The sequence below is a fragment of the Girardinichthys multiradiatus genome, chromosome 17 (assembly GCF_021462225.1).
Source record: "Girardinichthys multiradiatus isolate DD_20200921_A chromosome 17, DD_fGirMul_XY1, whole genome shotgun sequence".
In the NCBI taxonomy this organism is placed as follows: Eukaryota; Metazoa; Chordata; class Actinopteri; order Cyprinodontiformes; family Goodeidae; genus Girardinichthys; species Girardinichthys multiradiatus.
This window is the reverse complement of record NC_061809.1, coordinates 30322932-30345684: the sequence shown is the minus strand read 5'-3', so window position 1 is coordinate 30345684 and position 22753 is coordinate 30322932. Positions and strand designations below refer to the sequence as shown.

The window sequence follows — 22753 nt, the reverse complement described above, 5'->3', positions numbered from 1 at the left end:
TCACAAACAGCAGCAGAGCCCTTTATACCACATTGAGAACCTGCTGCAGTAGCTGGAGGAGAGTCGGTGGGACCTTTGGTGCTCATGATGTTTTTGTGTGTGGTCCAGGTTGGTTTTGCAGGAACTGCGTGTGAGGACTGCGCACCTGGGCGTTACGGCGCCACCTGTAGCTCAGGTACCATCAGATCACACTGTCCTGACCTCAGTTGGTTCTGACTGTGTTCCTGACCTGCTGTTCTTGTGTTTGGTCTCAGAGTGTACATGTGTCCACGGTCTCTGTGGTTCCGGACTGAAAGGTGATGGTCGCTGCACCTGCTTCTCTGGATATAAAGGTCCCAGCTGTGACCAGGGTAAGTCCCTCCGCTTGTACCTGGACCTGTGGCCTTCATTGTAACAGAAAGCAGGTCACCACACCTGCAGCAGATCTTCTGGGTGGTACCTGCTTTCTGTCTCATCTCACAAGGTGTGTCTTGTGGTTGAGTTCACACATGTTCACGGTTTCTGCACTGCAGCACTTTCTTTCTATGTGTACAGCGTGGACCCAGGGTATCATTAGAACCTGTTACCGTCTGTGTCGAAGTTATCGGTTCCCCGCTACCCGACCCAATCCCTGTCTTGTCTTTCAGAGTTACCTGAGTGTGTGGCCCTCAGCTGCCAGCAGAACTCTCGCTGTATGGAGGAAGCTCTGACTGGAAAGCTGGTGTGTCAGTGTTTGCCCGGCTATGAGAGACTCGGACCTGAGTGCATCTGTGAGTTCAAACATGAACAGAAACCTTCAGCTTTATTTTATAACTGAGGCAGATCCAGGGGCCTCCTTGCGGCACAGCGTTTCACTTACAACTCAGCAGGTATAAAAATGAACGGTAAACGTGAAAATATGCAGTTAACTTTTTCAGTTGACAATAGTAAACTACAGAGAACTAAACCTCCCCTAAATCCACTGAAATATGACTCCATCCAGTTTAATTCATGGAGCATCAAACCTGATGTTTCTTCATGACTTTGAGCTTTTATGGTTTAAACCAGAGCGATGAAACTGAATCACAAAATCACAAATGCATGAGAATCATCTAAGGGACACTTTCATTCTCACTGAGAAGAAAACGATGTCAGATCAGCCGATTAACTCCTAACAAGTCAGGTTTGATGATTCCTAAGGTGGACAAGCTGGAGCGGTCACACATGCCGGGTATTTACCAGTCCTCCCTGAACCGGACCGTGCCAGCCATATGGGTCGGCCTCATCCAGATGTTGCTCAGATATAGAAAGTTCCCCTAAACTGTGGCTCTCATTGCAGCGAGGAGCTGATTTCTGAATGTAATCAGAGCTACGGACTGGACCCATACTGCTATAAGGGCCCCATCTGGAAGTCAATATGCTTTAATGAATAGAAAACATCTTCATTCAATATATGTGGAACCTATTAGTGATGCTCAGATGTGTCTCACTAATGCAACGATGGCTTCCTCACCTCATGATTCCTTTATACTATAATAATAATTATTATTATTCTAATTCTAATAGTTGTGTTGGGAACAAACCTCCATCAGGCTCCTTCTAGGTCATTACTGACAGGACGTCTTGAATGGTTGTAAAGGTTTAAACTTCTCCACATAGTGTGTGTGGTGACAGTCTTCCTGATGATCTTATCAGCAGGCTGATTACTCTAAAAGAGTCAGATGTTCCTTAAATGAATGTGTTTGTGTTCTAACATAACAGTTCTAACTGCAGTCAGAATCACTTCACAAACAACCTGATTCATCTGAAAGTACCTGGACCATCAAGAACTTCAAGCCGAGTGATTCAGCTGCAGGGAAGAAGCTTCAGGGCGTCCAAAAGAATTCAGCAAGCTGGAGAACCATCTCCTCCTGAGGGGGGCGCTACAGAAGCATGCTGCCACCATTGCAGAGCTTGCTCAGCATTGGCAGTAGGTGGACGTGAGATTTTGAGACAAGAAGAACAGAAGAATCGACTGGAATTCTACAGGAAGAACAAGGATGGCCAGCAGGAGACTGGAGCAAAGTTATCTTGTCTGATCAATACTCCACCTGACTGGCATCCAGCCAACAGAGACGCATCCTGATCCAATCCATGAGTGAGGTACCTTCTTCTCCAAGAAGTTCTCCTCCAAGTTCTGCTCCCAAAACACCATGATGGATGAAGCTTGGGATCAAAACTTGCTACAGGAGTAAATTATTCCAACCCTCCAGGACCAGCTTGGTGATGATCCGTGGAAATGAGAACAAACCGACTCAACAATCAGAACATGTTTGTATTGGACCTGTGATCGAGAAACCCCTCAGATCTGATCCGCACTAAGAACCTGGGGTCTGTTCTCAAAAAGCAGATGGAGAAGCAGAACCAGCAAACTGTGATCAACTCCAAGAATGGGTCTCTGTCAGTCAGGACTTGGTCCAGAAGCCGATATCCATCAGATCAGACAAAATTCCATAAGTTAGGAAGAAGAAGAAGCATAACTAGGAATATTCAGTCCCTACTTTAATATGTTTCTACAGATACAGCCTCTAGAAACTGGTGAAATCCTTGTAATTGTTCTTCAGTTGACTTTGGAAACACAGAAAACATGGAAATGTTGAATTCATCACCACCTTAACTACGGAAGACCAGGACCTTATTTCCACAGTGATCTGTTCATGGTCTTCACTCGCTCCATGGAGTGAACCTGCTTCACTCACATTGTTCCTTCTGTCCTCCACAGCTAAAAACCCGTGCCTCCAGTCAGTCTGCCATTCCCAGGCTTCCTGCATCCACACTGGACCAAACCAGCACCTTTGTGCCTGCAACAAGGGCTACAGTGGTGATGGACGGGTCTGCATGCCGGTCGATCCATGTCAGACCAAAAACGGAGGGTGCTCCACAAAGTCTGCCCGCTGTGTCTATGATGGACCGGGACAGGTAGGATTATTCCAGGCCAGGAAGAATCAGGAATGTGATCAGATTAAACACCAGATCTGGATCAGGGCTGCAGACAGTAAAATCAGGAGTCCAGACTCCAAAGGGTCAGGATCAATACTGAATAAGAATAGGATTATATTGAAAAAGATCAGAACAATAACACAATAGCATCTTAAACAGGAATCGGATCAAGACAAAACTAACACCAGAACTAGTACTGGGATCAGCAGGGAGCACCATCTTCATTTGGGACAGGATGTGGAACCATTTTGGGACCAGTAGGAGTAACAAGTTCAGGGAAAGTTTAATTCAGTCAAGTTCAATGAATGTTATTCATACAGAACCGGTTTAGAACTCGGTTTCATATTAGAGCATTTTGACGGGAACAGATTTAAGCTCAGCTTCATGTCAGCATCTGTACAAAAACATGATCAGGATCAGAATTAGTAATAGAACACAGCCATGCTCTGCTATGATCCAGAGTGAGATGAGGAACCATCTCAGGGCCGTAATCATGGGATGGAACACGATTCAAAGCTAATTTCTTTTAAGAAGGTGGGTTCTGATCCAAATTTGGAGTTTATTTTCTTTGGAAGACAAGCAGGAAATAGAAAGAACGCTTTTAGGCTCAGAGCACAGAGAGCATTAGGTTGTTGAACAGGTGAAGGATGAAATACTTAAGAAGGTTGGATCATCACTAATAAACGGACTTGGATCAGGACCCAAATCAGAACCAGGAACAGACTGAAGATGAAGGATCAGTGGCTGCAATGTAGAGTACCGGCTGCAGGGGGAATGTTTGTCAGGATGATTCCAGACTAAAAATCCTCAGTTCATTTTCTTTCAGTCTCACTGCGAGTGTTTACCGGGCTTTGTGAAGCTGTCAGATGGGAGCTGCAACCTGAGGGATGTCTGCAAACCCGATTCCTGTCACCAGAACGCCAACTGCACTACTTTGGGACCCGGTCAAGTCGAGTTAGAACCCCTTACTTATTTTCATGCACAGCTGCATGCTCACCTTCAGGTTCACCTGAATGTCCTGCTGCTTTGTTTCTCAGGTGCACCTGTCTCCAAGGGTACATCGGGAATGGTAAACTTTGTTTTGGGAACATCATGGAGCGTCTAAGGGAACTGAATACTCAGCCTGGGAAGGAGTGGAGTGGTCAGCTGAGCTACGCTCTGTCTCTGTTTGGTGAGTGTCTTCATATTCAGCAGCATTAAAAGTACAATTATGACATGATAAATCATACCCGACCTGAACATGTGAGGTCTGCATGCTGTCAGTAGATTTGCATCTCGTTTCATTTTCCTGTGCAAATCCGAACCATATTTCAGGTTGATATATGAACATTTTATGCTGGTTGGACCCAGTGTTCTGGGTTGAAACAGAGAGATTCTGGACGCTACATTTGGTTCATGTCAGCACTAATGTGAAAACTGGTTTTGTGTGTTTCAGGTTCTCTGTCGTGGCCTCTGCAGAACTTGGGTCCTTATACTGTTTTTGTTCCTGTCAACAAAGGCTTCAGGGGATTTTCAGTGAGTTCTAGATCCAATAATTTCATACAAAAAATCAGGAAACTCTTCTTTTGTTTTCTGAGAAATTTCTGATTCTTTTATTTGTTTTTGCCAGATACGGTCTCTGACTGCAGATCCATTCAAAGCCAAGTACCTGTGTAAGATGCACCTGGTTGCTGGTGCAATGCCATCCTCCAGTCTGAAGAAAACTGATGTCTTCTACACGCTGTCAGGAAAATCAGGAGAGACGGACACTTCAGATAGGGTGAGGAGGAGAAACCGGTTCCATCACGATAGGAAAATGTAACCGAAACCATTTAAAAGGCCATAAAGAAGTTTATTGTTATTTTTAATACACACACATTATCATTAGGATTTTGCGAAGGATGGTAAACCCCTTTAAAATAAATATCTAATAATTATATAGCTTTGACTGAGACTGATAAAACATTATATTTGTTCTTGCTGTGGCTCCATTGAATATTGGTCCAGTTTGTGGTGGAAAAGGAGGAGCTCAGTTGAAAGATGAAGCTCTAGGTTGACTGCTCCATCTATGTTTCAACCCTCACATGGGTCCTGAGATTTGGGTCAGAACTAAAAGAGTCAGATCCTTTTACACACGCAGCTGGAAGGAGCCTCCTCTGTGGAGCGGGTTGGAGATCCAACATCCAGGAGAAGCTTGAAGAACTGCTGTTGCTCCTCAGTGAAATTAGCCATCTGAGGAGGTTCATCTGATCAGGAAGCCTCTTGGAGACTTCCTTTTGAAGGTTTTGCAGGGATGTCCCACTGGGAAGATACTCCAGGTCAGACCCAGACCTCTCAGGAGGAAGTGTTTATCCCTCCTGGTCAGAAACCGCCGGGTTACCAGAAAACAAGTTGAAGTTGTTGTTGAATCTCTAGGTAGGACTAATATGTACGTTGTTTGTATATGTATGTTAACCTGGCTTAATGAGGAGGGACAAAGGACATTGCCCTGGGAAAAGAAGGGGTCCCATCATTGAGCCTTCAGGGGTCCTAATAAGAAAGAAGTAGGCTGAAAACAGAATATTTGGTTATCCTGACTCCTGCTTCGACCATGACTGGATTCCCCTTTGGCAGAAGAGTGGCTCTTCCCTGAGATGGGAAAACAGCAGAGATGTCTGATAGGTGTGATATGACGACTGAAGTCTGGCTAGACCTCAGGGTCTCTGCAACCAAGAGTGGAGCTGTTGGGATGGAGGCCAGATTGACCTGGATCAAGGATGTCCTGCAGTCACACTGATCACCCGGTTACACCAACCAGAAACATCATTTTTGTTTTGTTCCAGGACAGTCAGATCAGAATCCGTATCCATGGCAGCAGAAAGAAAGGTGCCATCATCCAGTCTGACCTCGCAGCATCCAACGGAGTCATCCATATCATCACTAAGCTGATGGACAGTGTTCCAGCCACCGTGGAGAGCAAACCAGATGTGAGACCTTCTAACATTGCAGAACTCTGGTCCTTCTGTTTGACCTGCATGTGGACACTACTCTAACATGATGATGTTTTTTACAGGAGAACCTGATGAAGATCATCTCTGACTATGGCAAATTTGAGACGTTCAAGTCCCTACTGGAGGTGCAGTAATCAGATTACTTTACTTTCATATATTTTGGTGTTTCATCACATCTGGTTTTTTAATGTTTCTCAGTACCTTCTGTTGCTTCATTTGCACCCTCACAGACTCCTTTAATGGTAACATCAAGACTCTTGTTTTCCAAGAACATTCTCTAGAAGAACCTGCAAGGGCCTGATGAAGACTTTGGCTAGTTTTCTGCTTGCTCTGTGATTAAATAGAAGTCAACTGGACTTCTTCTTTTGTTTCTTGAAGACATCTTGCCCAAAACCGAGAGGAGATGCATCTTCAAGAGTCTGGTTGCCTTCTACTTACTCACTTAGGATCATGACTCTGTAGGATCTAGTTTATCTTCTGCAAGATGACCTCCTGTTTTTCTTTGGAAACAGTTCTTTGCACCCGGATACAATTTTGGTGTTCAACATGCCAGTGAAACTAAAGTATAACAGCTGAAAACAATGAAATCTTTCCTGTCTCTGCAGAAAACGGACCTGGCGTCTGTGATGGACCTTCCTGGACCCGTCACAGTCTTCACTCCCACTGCTGCAGCATTTGATGCAATGAAGGAGGGACACTTGCAGTTCCTCCGCAGTCCAGAAGTGAGTAATAAACAAATCTTGACCCCTAAGGAAACTCTGATAACATCTTTTTACTGCCTGAAATCACCTGAAATCCATCTGAACCCTCAGGGTCACACAAAGCTGATAGAGTTAATCAGGAACCACATCGTCCCGTCCACCGCCGTGAGTATGAGCTGGCTGTTATAGTTTGAATCTGCTTTTATTTTTTCTCTGACTGTTGTCATGTCTGCTGCCTTAAAGCTGGAGGTCTATAGCATTGTGTCGAATCCCACTATTGTGACGATGGCAAATCAGGTCCTGATCATCAACGTGACAGAAAACGTAAGTTTGTGTCTTGAAACATATACAACCACCAATCCATTTGACCCAGTTCAAGAGGTTCATCTGCTTTGCTTTGATGGCTGTTCCTAAACTCAGTTCAGTTACCTTTAAGGTGTATGAAACCCTCCCATATTCATGCCTGCATTCAACATACTGATCGCTAACGTGAATCTAGCTACGCTGCTGACCTCTAATTTCCCTCTTACTGGCTGATTCAGGGTCAGATTCTGGTTAACGGTGCGGCCGTTCTCGAGGCAGCCGTGGAGGCCAGAAATGGACGGCTGTATGTGATGGATGGAGTTCTGACTCCACCTTCCGTCAAACCTTTGCTGCCCCACAGGTGTGACATCACAGAGACCAGGACAGTTAAGGTGAGGTCTATCAGTGTTCTTCAATCTACAGGTTATCAGGTTAAAGGTTAAAGGTCATGAAAGGATTATTAGGCTCTGTCTGAATGATAGACAAGTCTTCTGGGGCATTGTCCTTTTAATTCTTAAGCACGGTGGTGGAGGGCTGATTATGTGGGCTTGTTCTGGAGCTACAAGTCCTTATGCCCCTTTTCCTCTAGTTCCTACTCAGCCTGGTTTGGTACGGCTCCACTCACTTTTTAGGCTTTTCCATTAGTAACTGTAACGTGGAACCGTTACTATTTTTAGTCCCTGCTTGCTTGAGTCATGTTGAAAATGCAACATGAGACGACTGAGGGTCACTGATTGGTTAGAGGGGTCAGTAGTTACAGCATATGTTAATAACTAATATCTTCAACAGTTAAATCATTGTATGCTGGGCCCATTGTGTTTATGATCACTATAGCAAGCTAGCTTGAGGTAGCATTAGCTTACCTTCACACGTTCTCTAGTTGGTACCGCTCATGGCCTCCCTCTCTCTCTGTTACTGATCCAGATGCTTCGTCTTGCTGCCTGCAGCCTCCTCTGGCGCTTTCACCCTGAGTCTGACTGCAGCCATAGAGCAGCAGGTCTTCCATGGTTGTTGTGCTTGTGTCTCCATAAATTGCATCATGTTTTTGGACTGTGGGCCTGCCTTGCTATGACGATCCTGCCCACACTGAGACGGTGCTCATCGTTATGGAAAATGAACCTAACCTTGTAGAGCAGAACTGACCCGGGACGGACCGAGCTGAGTAGGTACTAATGGAAAGGGGGTACTACAGTTTTTCAGTGGACCATGATCTCCTCTGTATAGCAAGATATTCTAGAGATAGTTTTGAGTCCAGCATCTTGGTCCAAACTGGGTCATCAACAGAACAATGGTCCTAAACACAGCAGCAGATCAACAACAGAATGGCTGAGAAAGAAAATAATCAAGGTGCAGCAATGGCCTAGTCAAAGTCCACACCTCAGACTGATTAAATTGTGTGCTGAGATCTTCAGACAGCTGAGCGGAAACATTCATGAACTGAAGCAACGTTGTAAAGGAGTAGTGGGCCAGTGTTGGTTGAATTTAAGGAGCAATGAAGTGATTCATGTTGATTCCAGCTTTTTCCCACAGTGACACACATTTTCTCTAACGGTCAAATCTTTCAGGGTGAATGTGTCAGTTGTTCAAAAGTCCATCTATCCCAGTGCTCATCAGGAATCTACATAGTAAGATGTCTCACCATCCTGCCATTTTCTGTTTTATATATCATATTTTAGGGAATTATAAAAGATAATTTGATGTATCTTTTGGTGATCAGGGCACCTTCACATATGGATGTGTTTACACCCTCTCCTTCAACAAATCACCCATCAGGGTCCCTTCAAAAGGTTGCTCCCCGCTCTGCAACACGACTGTGATGGTACAAACACCATTTTGTGTTTAATGATGTGGGATTAGAATGTAATCTGTGAACAGCTAACATTAATGGACCTGTGTGTGTTCAGACTCCAGCTTGTTGTAAAGGTTTCTATGGTCCAGACTGCACTCCCTGCCCAGGTGGCTTTCAAACACTCTGCTCCGGACATGGCCAGGTAACATTCTACCACCAAGGATCTGGGAAAATCGACACGTTTTTATGACTGGTATAAGCAGATATTTTTTGTTCAGTGCATGGAGGGAATAGGTGGAAATGGGTCGTGTATCTGTGAACCAAACTTCAGAGGCTCTCGCTGTCAGTACTGCTCCTCCTCCAACAAATATGGTCCAAACTGCGACAGAAGTAGGTGATGAGTACTTCGTGTTGTCCCTCATTCAACTGTGACATTTGGATGATATACGTTATCGGTGTCAAATCTCACTTGTATGTCCACAGCCTGTCCCTGCGTCCACGGACAGTGTGACAACCGCCCAGGCTCAAACGGACGATGTAAACAGGGGTCCTGTCTTCAAGGTTTCACCAGTCAGTTCTGTGATAGACGAACATCTTTTTGTGGAAGCCTGGCCCAGTTTTGCCATGCACACGCCGACTGTGACTTCAGTGATGGATCACCCAGGTAAATATACCTGCATACTTCCTCAGCACAACCGCTGAAACACAGGGCTGTCACTCACACCAGCTAGGCTCTGGTGTGCCACACGGATCTGGCTTTGGTCCATTGCTCTTTTCCATTTACATCTTCCCTCTTGGCCAGTTTATTCAGCACCAAAGAGTACATTATAATGTCTTCATTTAAACCCTCAACTGTACTTTTTGATAACACCCTCAAACCTGTATGTGCTTCAAACTTTTCCCCCTAAATGGCCCGACTTCCTTAGATTTAGTGATTAAAATAAATATTTAGTACAAACATATCTACATGTCAGCAGAGGCTCACTTTGTTGCATGAGGGTTGATGTTAATGAATGTTCTGCCACCCTCTCCATGACCGATGGAGGGACTCCATGGTTTTCATCCAGTGTGAAAGATCCCAAATAAAACCCTGCCTTCACCTAATGAAGGGGGTACCTGACCACATGACGTTCACACAGTGGACAACCAGAACCCACCCTTCAGGGAAGTTCTGTAGAGAACACCTTGCTGACTGTTCTGAGGGCAGATTGAAACCCACTGAGGTCTGGTCCATTCGATCTTGTTTGATGGAGTTTCTATCCAACAAAGAATTCAGACAGTTTTAGTACCAGATGACAGGATTCAGAGAAACATCTAAAAGCTCACAGAACAATACGAAACAGGCCGGGACCATTCTTCATACGCAGCTTTCAGAAACTCAGTTTAAATGTAATCGATGCTCAGTTCTATCTTGTTGGCATCAGTAACTGCAGCAGATTTACTTTTATAATGTTTCAGAAACATGTTCCTGTCCAGTTCCTGACTTTCTGAGTCTAGATTTTGTTCATGGAGTTCTGGTTTCACACAGAATCCTCAGATGTGCCAAAAATGACCCAGTTTCCAACAGCCCAAACTCTAGTGAGCTTTTCTATGTTGTTCCAGCAGTGAACCACTACAACGTTACCAAGGCTCTTGTTTGCATAGAACGTCCAAACTCTCCTTAGTTAACCCAAGTATTTTAGACCATTGGTTGAAAAGTGACGATCTTGTTCTACTTTAAATTCATGACTAAGGATGCTGGTAACGTGGATTTAGTTACACTAGATGTTCTTCCTTGTGTCAGGTGTGTTTGTAAACCTGGTTTCCAAGGCGACGGTATCACCTGTGTGGAGTCTGACCCGTGTGCTCCACCTCTCAGAGGCGGCTGCAGTGTCAACGTAAGTTTCTCGTGTTTTCTGATCCTTTGCTGCCTCATCTTCTGTGCTTAGCTCTGTGTTCTCTAATGCCCCCTCCAGGCTAAATGTATAAAGACAGGCCCAGGTACCCACACCTGTCAGTGTCTGACTGGCTGGACAGAAGACGGAGATGAGTGTCGACCAATAAACAACTGTGATGGTCCTGACAGAGGAGGCTGCCACACCAACGCCTCCTGCATCTACGTCGGACCCGGACAGGTACCACCCTCAGAGTTACTGTTTCACCACCAACAGGAACCAGCAGAACATGGACGTTCTAAATGTCTGATATAACACACTGCAGGATCATCTGCTCCAAGAATCCTAGAAATGTTTTAGATTGTCCAGAAGGTGGTGCGGATATGGGATCAGGACATCAGGAAAACCGGTTCCGCAGAAAACCTAGCATCCAGATATAGAACCCATTTCCAGGTGTTCAGAAACCAGATCCATAGAAAAACAGATACCAGACAGATAATAGATGTTATTCTGCTGGAGAACAACCAGTTTAAGAGACTGTTTCAGGACCAGTTTCTGACCAGTTCAAGAGACTGATTCAGAACCAGTTTCTGACCAGTTTCAGAGACTGTTTCAGAACCCGTTTCAGAATCATTTTCTGACCAGTTTAAGAGACTGATCCAGAACCAGTTTCTGACCAGTTTAAGAGACAGTTTCAGAACCAGTTTCTGACCAGTTCAAGAGACTGATCCAGAACCAGTTTCTGACCAGTTTCAGAATCAGATTCTCTACCAGTTTCTGACCAGTTTGAGAGAGTGTTTCAGAACCAGTTTCTGACCAGTTTCAGAACCAGTTTCTGACCAGTTCTAGAGACTGATTCAGAACCAGTTTCTGACCAGTTTCATAATCATTTGCTGACCAGTTCAAGAGACTGATCCAGAACCAGTTTCTGACCAGTTCTAGAGACTGATTCAGAACCAGTTTCTGACCAGTTTCAGAATCAGATTCTCCACCAGTTTTTGACCAGTTTCAGAATCCGATTCTCTACCAGTTTCTGACCAGTTCAAGAGACTGATCCAGAACCAGTTTCTGACCAGTTTCAGAATCAGATTCTCCACCAGTTTCTGACCAGTTTGAGAATCAGTTTCTGACCAGTTCAAGAGAGTGTTTCAGAACCAGTTTCTGACCAGTTCTAGAGACTGATTCAGAACCAGTTTCTGACCAGTTTCAGAACCAGTTTCTGACCAGTTCTAGAGACTGAGTCAGAACCAGTTTCTGACCAGTTTCAGAATCATTTTCTGACCAGTTCAAGAGACTGATCCAGAACCAGTTTCTGACCAGTTTCAGAACCAGTTTCTGACCAGTTCTAGAGACTGATTCAGAACCAGTTTCTGACCAGTTTCAGAATCATTTTCTGACCAGTTCAAGAGACTGAACCAGAACCAGTTTCTGACCAGTTTCAGAACCAGTTTCTGACCAGTTCTAGAGACTGATTCAGAACCAGTTTCTGACCAGTTTCAGAATCATTTTCTGACCAGTTCAAGAGACTGATCCAGAACCAGTTTCTGACCAGTTTCAGAATCAGATTCTCTACCATTTTCTGACCAGTTCAAGAGACTGATCCAGAACCAGTTTCTGACCAGTTTCAGAACCAGTTTCTGACCAGTTCTAGAGACTGATTCAGAACCAGTTTCTGACCAGTTTCAGAATCCTTTTCTGACCAGTCCAAGACCAATGTCAGAGCCGGTTTTGGACTCGATTCTGAAACAACTTAAGACCCAGAAAATGCTGAAGAACACTGAGCAAACATTGAGCCTTTATTGAACATTAAAGTTCAACAAAGGAACCTTTATTGAACTTCATTGTTCAGTACAGACGGACGATAAAAACAAACTGCGGTGCCATAGATCCGGTCTGAAACAGAACCTTCTCTCTGTGCTCAGAGCGACTGCGCCTGCAAGACCGGCTATAAGGGGAACGGACACGTGTGTGAGGCTGTTAACCAGTGTGTGACGGCAATCGGAGGCTGTCACTTCAGGGTGAGGATTAATCATCTCCAATCTGACCTCAGAACCGCAGGTTCTAGCAGGAGGCTGATAAATGCTGCACATCATAAAATAATCAAACAGTGCAACGAAATGTGTTCTGGGTGGTGTTCCCGTCCTCAGGCCAGCTGTCTCCTGCTGTCATCTCAGTGGACATGTTTCTGTGATGATGGATATGTTGGAAACGGACACCTGTGTTACGGTACCATCGAACAGGTGAGTAGAACCTGTTCTGCCTCAGCTTCAGCTCATCGCTCTATCCAGTCTGAGTTTGTTTGTCTGATGATTTCAGGAGCTGATGGTTCTGCAGACCGCCTCGGACTTCTTCACCTGGACCACTGTGAGTGGGCCTCAGATGATCTGATAGAGCGCAGCCTCACAGTCATAAACAGTCTGAACTGTTACAAAATAAAAGTACTCAGACTTTTATTTTGTATTTTATTACAGACTAAATGAAGCAAAGATCTTTAATAGTTGATGCTGTAACGTCTTAATTCTGGGTTCCTTTCTGACCTTCAGACTGCAGTAGATTTAATCCTGCTGGAGTTTGCAAAAATAACAGAACAAATTGAACAGGATGTTATTGGTGATAGTGAGGCAGTATCTCGGAAAGGTTGCCTCTTTGGGCAACAGAGATCTTCTGAGGATCTTCAATCTTTAAAAGGATTAAAAACAAACTTTCTCACAGAAACATTTTCTGCTATGCAGAGCAGAACACCCTGAAACCATCAGGGGTCAGCTTCAGCTGGGCCGAAGTGATCCTTCAGATGTTCTGCATCAAGAACCATTATTTATCAACAGCTGGTGGAACCATATGGAGCATCGATTACTCTGGAGATATTTTTCCAGCTCTGCAGTAGAATTACATTCATCAGATGTTCACCTCAGAGGTGGAGTCAGCTTCTGGGCTTCTGGGATGGACCATTACAGTGGGAACATGGATCAGATGGATCGGTTCTCCAGATGTTGGAGCATCCAGCCTGTTGTCAGCAGCCCGTCCCTGCAGCCCGGCTGTGATGGTAGGGGGAGGCATCATGGTACGGGCTTGGTTAAACATGAAGGTGGTGCCCTCCAGGAGCTCCATAGGTACTGAATGTGTGGGATGAAAACGTTGGGAACATCATGAAGAGAGGCAGTGAATAAAACTTGAATTAAACCTGAACAGCTTAGAGACACATTCAGACAATAAATGTTCAGGTCTGATGGCCTCTGGGTAGAAGCTCCAGCTGAGTCTTCTGGTTTTAGCTTTAATGCATCTTCTGGATGTGTAAAAAATGTATGGTCCACTTTAGGTCCCTGGAGAGGTAGATGGTAAGATGTTTTACAGTGTGGACCGTCTCCAACTCTTGCTCATCAACCAATGAATACAGGTGTAGGAGTGTGGCAACCCCACCTGAAGTTCATGACCAACTCCTTCATCTTCCCTAAGTTTAGGAAGAAGCTATTCTCCCCCCACCAGTACAGCAGATCTTCCAGCTCATCATCATTGTGGGATTTCAGCCCCACCACCAATATGGTGTCAGCAGACTCCATGATATGGCTTCCTGGATGTTGGCTGAGCAGTCATGTAGAAAGAGTTTGTACAACAGGAGCTCAGGACACAACCATGGAGGGATCCAGAGTGGAGAACGATGGGGGAGGACCAGGATGGGGTGGTAGCTCACAGACTGAGGTCGGTGTGTCAGAAAGTCCAGGACCCAGTTCCAGAGAGAAGGTGTTAATACAAGGTGGAGTCGCTTGTTGGATGGAGTCTGAGGGATATAGTTGCAAACAAATGACAGGTTGAAGGTTCTGTTGCATTAAATGTGATGTCAGCATGTCACAGGAACCTTCAGTCAGATGTTCAGGCCTCCTGTAGATTATTTCACACCCGAGGACAAGAACAACTGTTTAAAGTTTCATGTTTGATTTGTTTTGAGACTTGAGATTGCAACTGGAAACTAACTCTTCCATGTTCTCATCACACCTTCAGGATTCTGGCCTGTCTCGCTCTTTGTCGGATCAGAACCTGACCCTCCTAGTTCCAACATCCACAGCCATCGCTCAGATGTCCTCAAAGGACAGAAGCTTCTGGACAATGAAGGGAAATGTGCCAAGCCTCATCAGGTTTGTTCTCAGTGGGATTCAGATTTGAAATGATACAGGTTGAAGATGTGACAGGTGATGTTTGTTGTGTCCTACAGAAACCATATCATACCAGGCATCTTCTCCTTATCCACACTGAGGAACACCTCATCAGTGACTTCTATGCTGCTGGCCACTCTTCCTGTTTCAACCAGCCAGGAGGTATAAAGTCTGAGGTTAAATGTGAAGAAGCTGTTGCATGGGTGCTTTTCTTGATGTGGTGACCCGCATCATCCCAGATCCTGGCTTTGGATCCTGTCACTGTCTTTGTTTTGCTCAGTTTGGGTCAGAAACTTTGGATTGATGATATCCAGCTGTAATTTAATGTCTTTGTTCTGTTAGATCACATCTGTTGGAGGAGCGACCATCATCACCTCAGACGGAGCTGCCACCAATGGCCTGATCCATGTTATTAACAAGGTACAGAGCAGATTGAATGCTAATGCATCAGCACCAAACTGGTTCTTCACTACATTCATGGTTCTGATCTGGTCCTTAGGTTCTAGTTCCTGACAGAAAGCTGAGTGAAGGTCTGCTGGCCGTGCTCGCCCTGAGGCCTCAGTTCTCGATCTTCAGATCTTATCTCATCGTACGGATGCACTCACACACACACACACACACACATACACTCCCTCTACAGCAAGGCCCTGCATAGATTGTATCCATTGTTTTTTGCAGGATTACAACCTGACTCAGGAGATTGAGCAGGCCAATGAGTTCACCATGTTCGCCCCGACAGATGCTGCCATCACAGAGTACCTCCAGCACATGGCGGCACCTGCTTTGGTAGGAAATATACCCGTGTGAGAATATCTGAAGAACACTATTGATAAGCATGTCCATGTTTATTCAAGACTGATGAAGACTCCAATGATGCTTCCATCCGGGTCAGCCGGTATCTGGTGATGTAGGTTTTTTGTGAAAGTGGTCCTAAACAACAACACAAGGAAATAACAATGAAAACTGTTTAAAATCTCCTGCTACAGTTTCTTGCAGTCATTAATTAACCCACCAATGAGAATAAATCAGAATCAGAATCAGAAAAGCTTTATTGCCAAGTACGTTTTTGGACATATAAGGAATTTGTTTTGGCGTAGTCGGTGCAATACAATACAAATTAAACAGTATAAACATATCTACAATATAATATAAATATATGTGCACAGTTTTAAGTGAGTGAGAGTAAATATAGAGCAGTATAAGATGCAAGAGCAATACAACAGTGCAGATGATCATTGTGCAAGTATGGCAGGAGTCCAAGCTGAGCGTTAATGTAACTCATAGAGTTACAGGTTACAGGTGTCCTGTCAGCAAAAACAGGGGGGGTGTGGGGGAAAGGGAGAGTGTCAGTGTGGTTTCCGGGCTTTGTTAACCAGGCTGGTGGCAGATGGGAAAAAACTGTTCTTGTGGCGTGAGGTTTTGGTCCGGATGGACCGCAGCCTCCTGCCAGAGGGGAGAGTTTCAAAGAGTCTGTGACCAGGGTGGGAGGGATCAGCCAGAATCTTCCCTGCCCGCTTCAGGGTCCTGGAGGTGTACAGTTCCTGGAGCGACAGTAGACTGCAGCCAATCACCTTCTCAGCAGACCGAATGACACGCTGCAGCCTGCCCTTATCCTTGGCTGTAGCAGCGGCGTACCAGATGGTGATGGAGGAGGTGAGGATGGACTCAATGATGGCTGTGTAGAAGTGCACCATCATAGTCTTTGGCAGGTTGAATTTCTTCAGCTGCCGCAGGAAGAACATCCTCTGCTGGGCTTTCTTGATGAGGGAGCTGATGTTTGGCTCCCACTTGAGATCCTGGGAGATGATGGTTCCCAGGAAGCGGAAAGATTCCACAGTGTCAATTGTGGAGTCACAGAGGGTGATGGGGGCAGGTGGGGCTGGGTTCTGCCTGAAGTTCACAACCATCTCCACTGTCTTTAGAGCGTTGAGCTCAAGGTTGTTCTGGCTGCACCAGTCCAACAGATGGTCCACCTCCCATCTATACGCGGACTCATCACCATCAGAGATGAGTCCGATCAGGGTGGTGTCGTCCGCAAACTTCAGAAGCTTGACAGACTGGTGACTGGAGGTGCAGCTGTTGGTGTACAGAGAGAAGAGCAGAGGAGAGAGAACACAGCCTTGGGGGGAACCGGTGCTGATGGTCAGGGAGTCAGAGACGTGCTTCCCCAGCCTCACGCGCTGCTTCCTGTCAGACAGGAAGTCAGTGATCCACCTACAGGTGGAGTCGGGCACACTCAGCTGGGAGAGCTTCTCCTGTAGCAGAACTGGGACGATGGTGTTGAAGGCAGAGCTGAAATCCACAAACAGGATCCTGGCATAGGTTCCTGTGGAGTCCAGGTGCCGGAGGATGAAGTGAAGGGCTAGGTTGACTGCATCATCTACAGACCTGTTGGCTCTGTAGGCAAATGACAGGGGGTCCAGGAGGGGGTCGGTGATGTCTTTTAGGTGTGAGAGCACAAGGCGCTCAAAGGACTTCATCACCACAGAGGTCAGGGCGACGGGTCTGAAGTCATTAAGCCCTGTGGTCCTTGGCTTCTTGGGAACAGGGACGATGGTGGAGGACTTGAAGCAGGCTGGCACATGACATGTCTCCAGTGAGGTGTTAAAAATGTCTGTGAAGACTGGAGACAGCTGATCAGCGCAGTGCTTCAGGCTGGCTGGTGAGACAGAATCCGGACCAGCAGCTTTCCGGGGGTTCTGTCTCCTGAAGAGTTTGTTGACGTCCCTCTCCTGGATGGAAAGAGCCGTCCTCGGCGTGGGTAGGGGGCTGGTGGGGGGGAACTTCAGGGTGGGGGTTGGAGGTGCCAAGGCCCCTCTTGAGGTTGGGGAGGTGGGGGTGGTGGATTGTGGCTGCAGCTGTTGGGGGGCGTCGTGGGAGATGGTTGCAGGACTGTCCCTTTGTCTTTCAAAACGGCAGAACTCGTTCAGGTCGTTGGCGAGGCGTCGGTCGTTGATGGAGTGGGGGGCTTTCGGCTTGTAGTTGGTGATTTGCTTGAGCCCTTTCCAGACAGACGCAGAGTCGTTGGCTGAGAACTGGTTTTGGAGCTTCTCAGAGTACAGTTGATTGGCCTCTTTCACTGCCTTGCCAAACTTGTACTTTGCCTCTCTGTATATGTCTTTGTCCCCACTCCTGAAGGCCTCTTCCTTATCCAGTCTTAACCTTCTGAGTTTAGCTGTGAACCAGGGTTTGTCGTTGTTGTAACTCACCCTGGTGCATGATGGTACACAGCTGTCCTCACAGAAGCTGATGTAGGAAATCACAGCCTCTGTGTACTCGTCCAGACTGTTGGTAGTAGTCCTGAACACATCCCAGTCTGTACAGCCTAAACACGCCTGGAGATTCTCCACAGCCTCACTGCTCCACTTCCTTGTCGTCCTCACAACAGGTTTGCAGAGCTTAAGTTTCTGCCTGTATGCAGGAATCAGGTGGACCATGATGTGGTCGGATTGGCCCAGTGCAGCACGTGGGACGGCGTGATAAGCGTCTCTGATGGTGGTGTAACAGTGATCCAGAATGTTGTCCTCTCTGGTCGGACATTTTATAAACTGTCTATATTTGGGGAGTTCGTGAGTGAGATTACCTTTGTTAAAGTCACCAGCGACGATTACTAAGGAGTCCGGGTTGGTCCGCTCCACACTCAGTATCTGGTCGGCGAGCATGCGCTGTGCGACCTGCACGTTAGCTTGCGGCGGGATGTAAACACCGACCAGGATGAACGAAGCGAACTCACGGGGGGAATAGAAAGGCTTACAGTTTATGATGAAGGATTCCAGGTCTGGAGAACAGTGCTGCTGAATCACTGTCACGTCGTTGCACCAACCACTGTTGAGGTAAAAACAGATTCCTCCACCTTTCGCTTTGCCGGAGAGTTCCGTGTCTCTGTCCGCTCTGTAGAGCTGGAATCCTGCCAGCTGCAGCGCAGAGTCCGGTATTAATCCACACAGCCACGTCTCCGTGAAGCACAAAACTGCCGATGAATAAAAGTCCCTGTTTTTCCCCAACAGCAGTTGTAGTTCCTCAATTTTGTTGGGAAGTGAGCGCACGTTAGAGAGAAATATTCCAGGTAACGGTGTTCGTAGTCCACGCTGGCGAAGACGTACCAGCACCCCAGCCCGTTTCCCTCTCTTCCGGCGTTTCACCGCGTGAACAAAGGTGAGCGCACCTTTGACCAGAATGTCCAAAAATTCCAGAGCAGTAGGCAGAAAAGTTGGAAATAACTCCTCTGGTGTAGTAGCCCTGATGTTCATGAGTTCTTCTCTGGTGAGAGAGCTCCGGGTACCATCACAGAAGACCGTTTTAAAGCAAAAAACAAAACAAAACAATGCGCACCAACAGGCCGAGGCGACCATCTGCGGCGCCATCTTCTTTTTATTTTATTTAAACGAGATCCATTTAACATTTTATTTAAGTTGAAACGAAAGTTACGTATGTAACTATGGTTCTATGAATCCCGGATGACCGCCAGAGGGCGGTGCTGAAAGCACTGAATGTTCTCTTCGCGCATGCAGAGTTCGAGTAATTATACCAACAGAGTCACACTTGTGACACCGGATGACCACACAGGCTATATATGCCTACGTAATTCGAGGCTCTGTTCCTACAGAATCTTCTCGCGGAAGCAAGGATTCTGAGTGACATCCGGTCATCCAGGATTCGTAGAACCATAGTTACATACGTAACTTTGGTTCTATTTCATCCCTACTGACCGCCAGAGGGCGGTGCTGAAAGCACTGGATGACTAATACCAACCATGTCACGAGGAATCCTGAGCACATACCTCACTGAGAGGGCCCAGCGAAGCCTCGCAAAAGAACCTGGCCCAGGGGATGAGGAGTGGCCACGTTAATATTGTAGAACCCGGCAAACGTGCTTGGGGAAGCCCATTATGCAGCAGCACATATGGCCTCCAGCAGAATCCCCCTCAAAGCAGCCCAGGAAGCAGAGACGCTCCTGGTAGAATGGTCCTTCACACGGACCGGCAGCCAACGGCGTCTTGCACTGTAGGCGTGGCAGATGACATTCACAATCCAGTGGGAGATACGTTGTCTAGAAAGAAGACGAACCAGCCTGGGACCGCCATAGCACAGGAAAAGCTGGTCTGAGCGTCTAACAGCTTCAGTGGCTGCAACGTATGCCTCCAGCACCCATACGGGCACAATAACTCAGACCCATCCGCCATTGCACCTGACTGAGGCCGAAACCGAGCCAATCTCAATGGCTGGTTACAGTGCCAACTGGACAACACCTTAGGCACAAATGCAGTGTTAGTCCACAAGGCAACACCAGAATCATCTGGACCCCATTGGAGACATGAAGGACTGACAGAAAGAGCATGCAGCTCGCTAACCCTCTTAGCCGAAACAAAAGCTAACAAAAAGGCAGTCTTATAAGAGTCTCTTGAGGTCCGCCTGCACTAAAGGCTCGAAAGGGGAGCAGCACAAAGTTTCGAGAACCAAGGGCAGATCCCAATCGGGCACTCTCCGAACCAGCAGCGGGCGCAACCTATGCACACCGTGCAGAAAAAGAGAGACCATATCATGGCTCCCCACCATTCGGTCACCATCTGTTGACATATTGCTGACGAGTAGAAGGTGCGCTAGCACTCAACATATGGTGCGCCTGACAGGGTCCGAACACCCAGTCAGCCTCCCAGTGGACATGCCCATAGCTGGAGACGTCGAGGGTCGGGGTGCCATATCCGTCCCCCCAACTGGGACAGCAGATCCCTCCTGGTTGGAAGACACCATGGGGTGCCGTGACACAGACTCCGAAGCAGCGGGAACCATGGCTGCACTGGCCATAACGAAGCCACCAGCAACCAGCAACAACCTGTGGCCCTCTCTGAGAACCCTCCGTAGTGTAGGCCAAATCAGCAAGAGGTGAGGAAAAGCATACAAGAGAACCCGAGGCCAGGGATGAGCTACCGCATCTTGGCCCAGTGCGCCTGATGCCCTTGTTAGGGAATACCACATGGGGCAATGAGATGACTCCTCCGTGGCAAACAGATCTACCTCCGCCTGACCAAAGTGATGTTCAGCCGCAACAGGCACATGAAAGTAGGCGTCCGTCAGAGCTATTGACGTAAACAGTCTCCCTTCGCAACAGCCTGAAGAACTTCTGATGTCGTAAGCATGTGGAAGGGAAGCACCCTCAGGAACTGATTGAGTCCCCTGAGATCTAAAATGGGGCGACAACTGCCTGTTTTCTTTGGCACGACAAAATACATCGAATAGTAGCCCCTGGGTTGCCGCAGAAGGTCTACAGCCTCGATTGCGCCCTTGGCCAGGAGGGCAGAAAGCTCCTGATCCAGTTCTTGGGATCTCACCAGCTTGGTGATAATGATCATTTTGACCCGCCGTGAGAAGGGGGGCCGCCGTCGAAACTGTAGCCTGTATCCGTGGGTCAAAGTGGCAACCACCCACGGATCCACAGTAAGAGCAGCCCAGAAACTGAGCTGCTGATGGGAAAAATGTCCGGCGGCTGGCCCGATGGCATCATCTTTGACCCCCACTGCCCCTGGGAGCCCTGGGGTGGGACCCCGGGTCTGTCTAATTGGGCCCCCGAGTCTGTCTAATTGGGCGGCGGACTGGCTGACGAAAGTCCCTGCCGGGTCTCTGCCGCATCTCTCGGGGATAGAACCCCACAGACTTATCACCATGCCGAGGTGGTAGCCGAGCACCCGGGCTAACGTAAGGATGGCTCAAGTGCTGAGGAGGAGGGGGCATACTCCTGCGGAGGCCAGAAAGCTGCTGGCTAGTCTGGCGCGCATGAACAGTTCGCTCCAGCGCCTCCACAGATGCTGATCCAAACGACTCCCCCGGCATGACAGGGACACCCCTGTGGGTCCGCCGGCATGCTTCGGTCAGAGGAGACTGTGCCAGCTAGGCCTGTTGACGAGCTTGGACGAGAAAAGACATGACACGGCCTAGCTCTCTGGTCATCAGCGCAATGGCCTGCAATGCTGCTTCGCTAAACCCCACTGCCGCAGTTGCACCACCAGCGTCCTGAAGGGATGCAGAGAGGGCAAACATGAGATGTGCCATAGAATTGCCAAGGCGGCCAGCACGCGCTCCTGCATTGTATGCTTTACACAGGAGATTATCCGTAACCCGACATTGAGTACGTGGGCATCGGACACAGGACGCAGGGCTTACGCCAACGCTGCTGTCACCAATTATAGCAGAGCAGGAAAACGCAAAGAGGCCAGGCACAACTAAGAAAAAACAGACACCACACTGTCTGTTACACTGGGAGAGGGGGTGAGCACTGCTGCCATCACCAGGTATAAAAATCAAACAGTTTTGTAAATCAAACCGTTTTAAGGAAGGCTTAACGCCGTGAGCCGAAACGGACCACACAGCCGGTCACAATGGGAGAGGGGGCGAACACCGCTGCCGTCACCAGGTATAAAAATCAAACAGTTCTCAGGAAGAATTCACGCCCTGAGCCAAAACGGACCACAAAGTCGAGCACACTGGGAGAGGGGTCGAACACCGCTGCCATCACCAGGTATAGAGCCAAATTAACAGCAGGCAAGCTGCAATAACACCACAGACACAGTAACAACAAGCTGTGAGCAGGGAGAGGGGCCGCGAACGCTGCAGTCACCAACAAACATACCTGCAGAAATCCTCCACGAAGATCAACCCGTTGCAACCCTAGGAGGGCGAAAAAACCGTAACTCCAGCCAGCAAGCGACAGGGTGTCCAGGCAATGGGGAAGCAAAGCTCATACAAACACCACGCGAGAAGAAATAAGGAACAGAGCCTCGGATGACGTAGGCATATATAGCCTCTGTGGTCATCCGGTGTCACAGGTGTGACTCTGTTGGTATAATTACTCGAACTGCGCATGCGTGAAGGGAACATTCAGTGCTAAGGGAACATTCCTGCCAGAGCTATTATATTTCAACAGAAAACAGGATGTAATAGAACCAGATACAGAACTTAGAGACCTGTTTACATTGGTCAACAAAATACATCTCAGAACTGGTTTAAAGCAGCCTTAGAACCATATATAAAACTAAAGA

At 47.2% G+C, this 22753-nt stretch overlaps 1 protein-coding gene across 2 annotated transcripts in view; it reads left to right on the top strand.

Annotated features, from left to right (window-relative positions):
- Positions 1-22753, top strand: part of stab2 (stabilin 2) — a 44838-nt gene that overhangs the window by 3660 nt on the left and 18425 nt on the right. The window contains exons 5-33 of one of the 2 annotated variants that reach the window (XM_047389502.1): positions 109-175; positions 255-350; positions 627-749; positions 2720-2916; positions 3764-3891; positions 3975-4108; positions 4373-4452; positions 4547-4696; positions 5739-5882; positions 5969-6031; positions 6512-6628; positions 6719-6772; positions 6851-6931; positions 7150-7302; positions 8476-8535; positions 8628-8729; positions 8815-8901; positions 8978-9089; positions 9183-9363; positions 10483-10576; positions 10655-10813; positions 12496-12591; positions 12721-12813; positions 12890-12937; positions 14570-14703; positions 14781-14883; positions 15064-15141; positions 15221-15310; positions 15400-15507. In XM_047389502.1, the coding sequence (XP_047245458.1) occupies positions 109-175; positions 255-350; positions 627-749; positions 2720-2916; positions 3764-3891; positions 3975-4108; positions 4373-4452; positions 4547-4696; positions 5739-5882; positions 5969-6031; positions 6512-6628; positions 6719-6772; positions 6851-6931; positions 7150-7302; positions 8476-8535; positions 8628-8729; positions 8815-8901; positions 8978-9089; positions 9183-9363; positions 10483-10576; positions 10655-10813; positions 12496-12591; positions 12721-12813; positions 12890-12937; positions 14570-14703; positions 14781-14883; positions 15064-15141; positions 15221-15310; positions 15400-15507 (3132 nt within the window). The remainder of the gene's footprint in view (positions 1-108; positions 176-254; positions 351-626; positions 750-2719; positions 2917-3763; positions 3892-3974; positions 4109-4372; positions 4453-4546; positions 4697-5738; positions 5883-5968; positions 6032-6511; positions 6629-6718; positions 6773-6850; positions 6932-7149; positions 7303-8475; positions 8536-8627; positions 8730-8814; positions 8902-8977; positions 9090-9182; positions 9364-10482; positions 10577-10654; positions 10814-12495; positions 12592-12720; positions 12814-12889; positions 12938-14569; positions 14704-14780; positions 14884-15063; positions 15142-15220; positions 15311-15399; positions 15508-22753) is intronic. The other variant, XM_047389503.1, reaches the window with a different exon arrangement.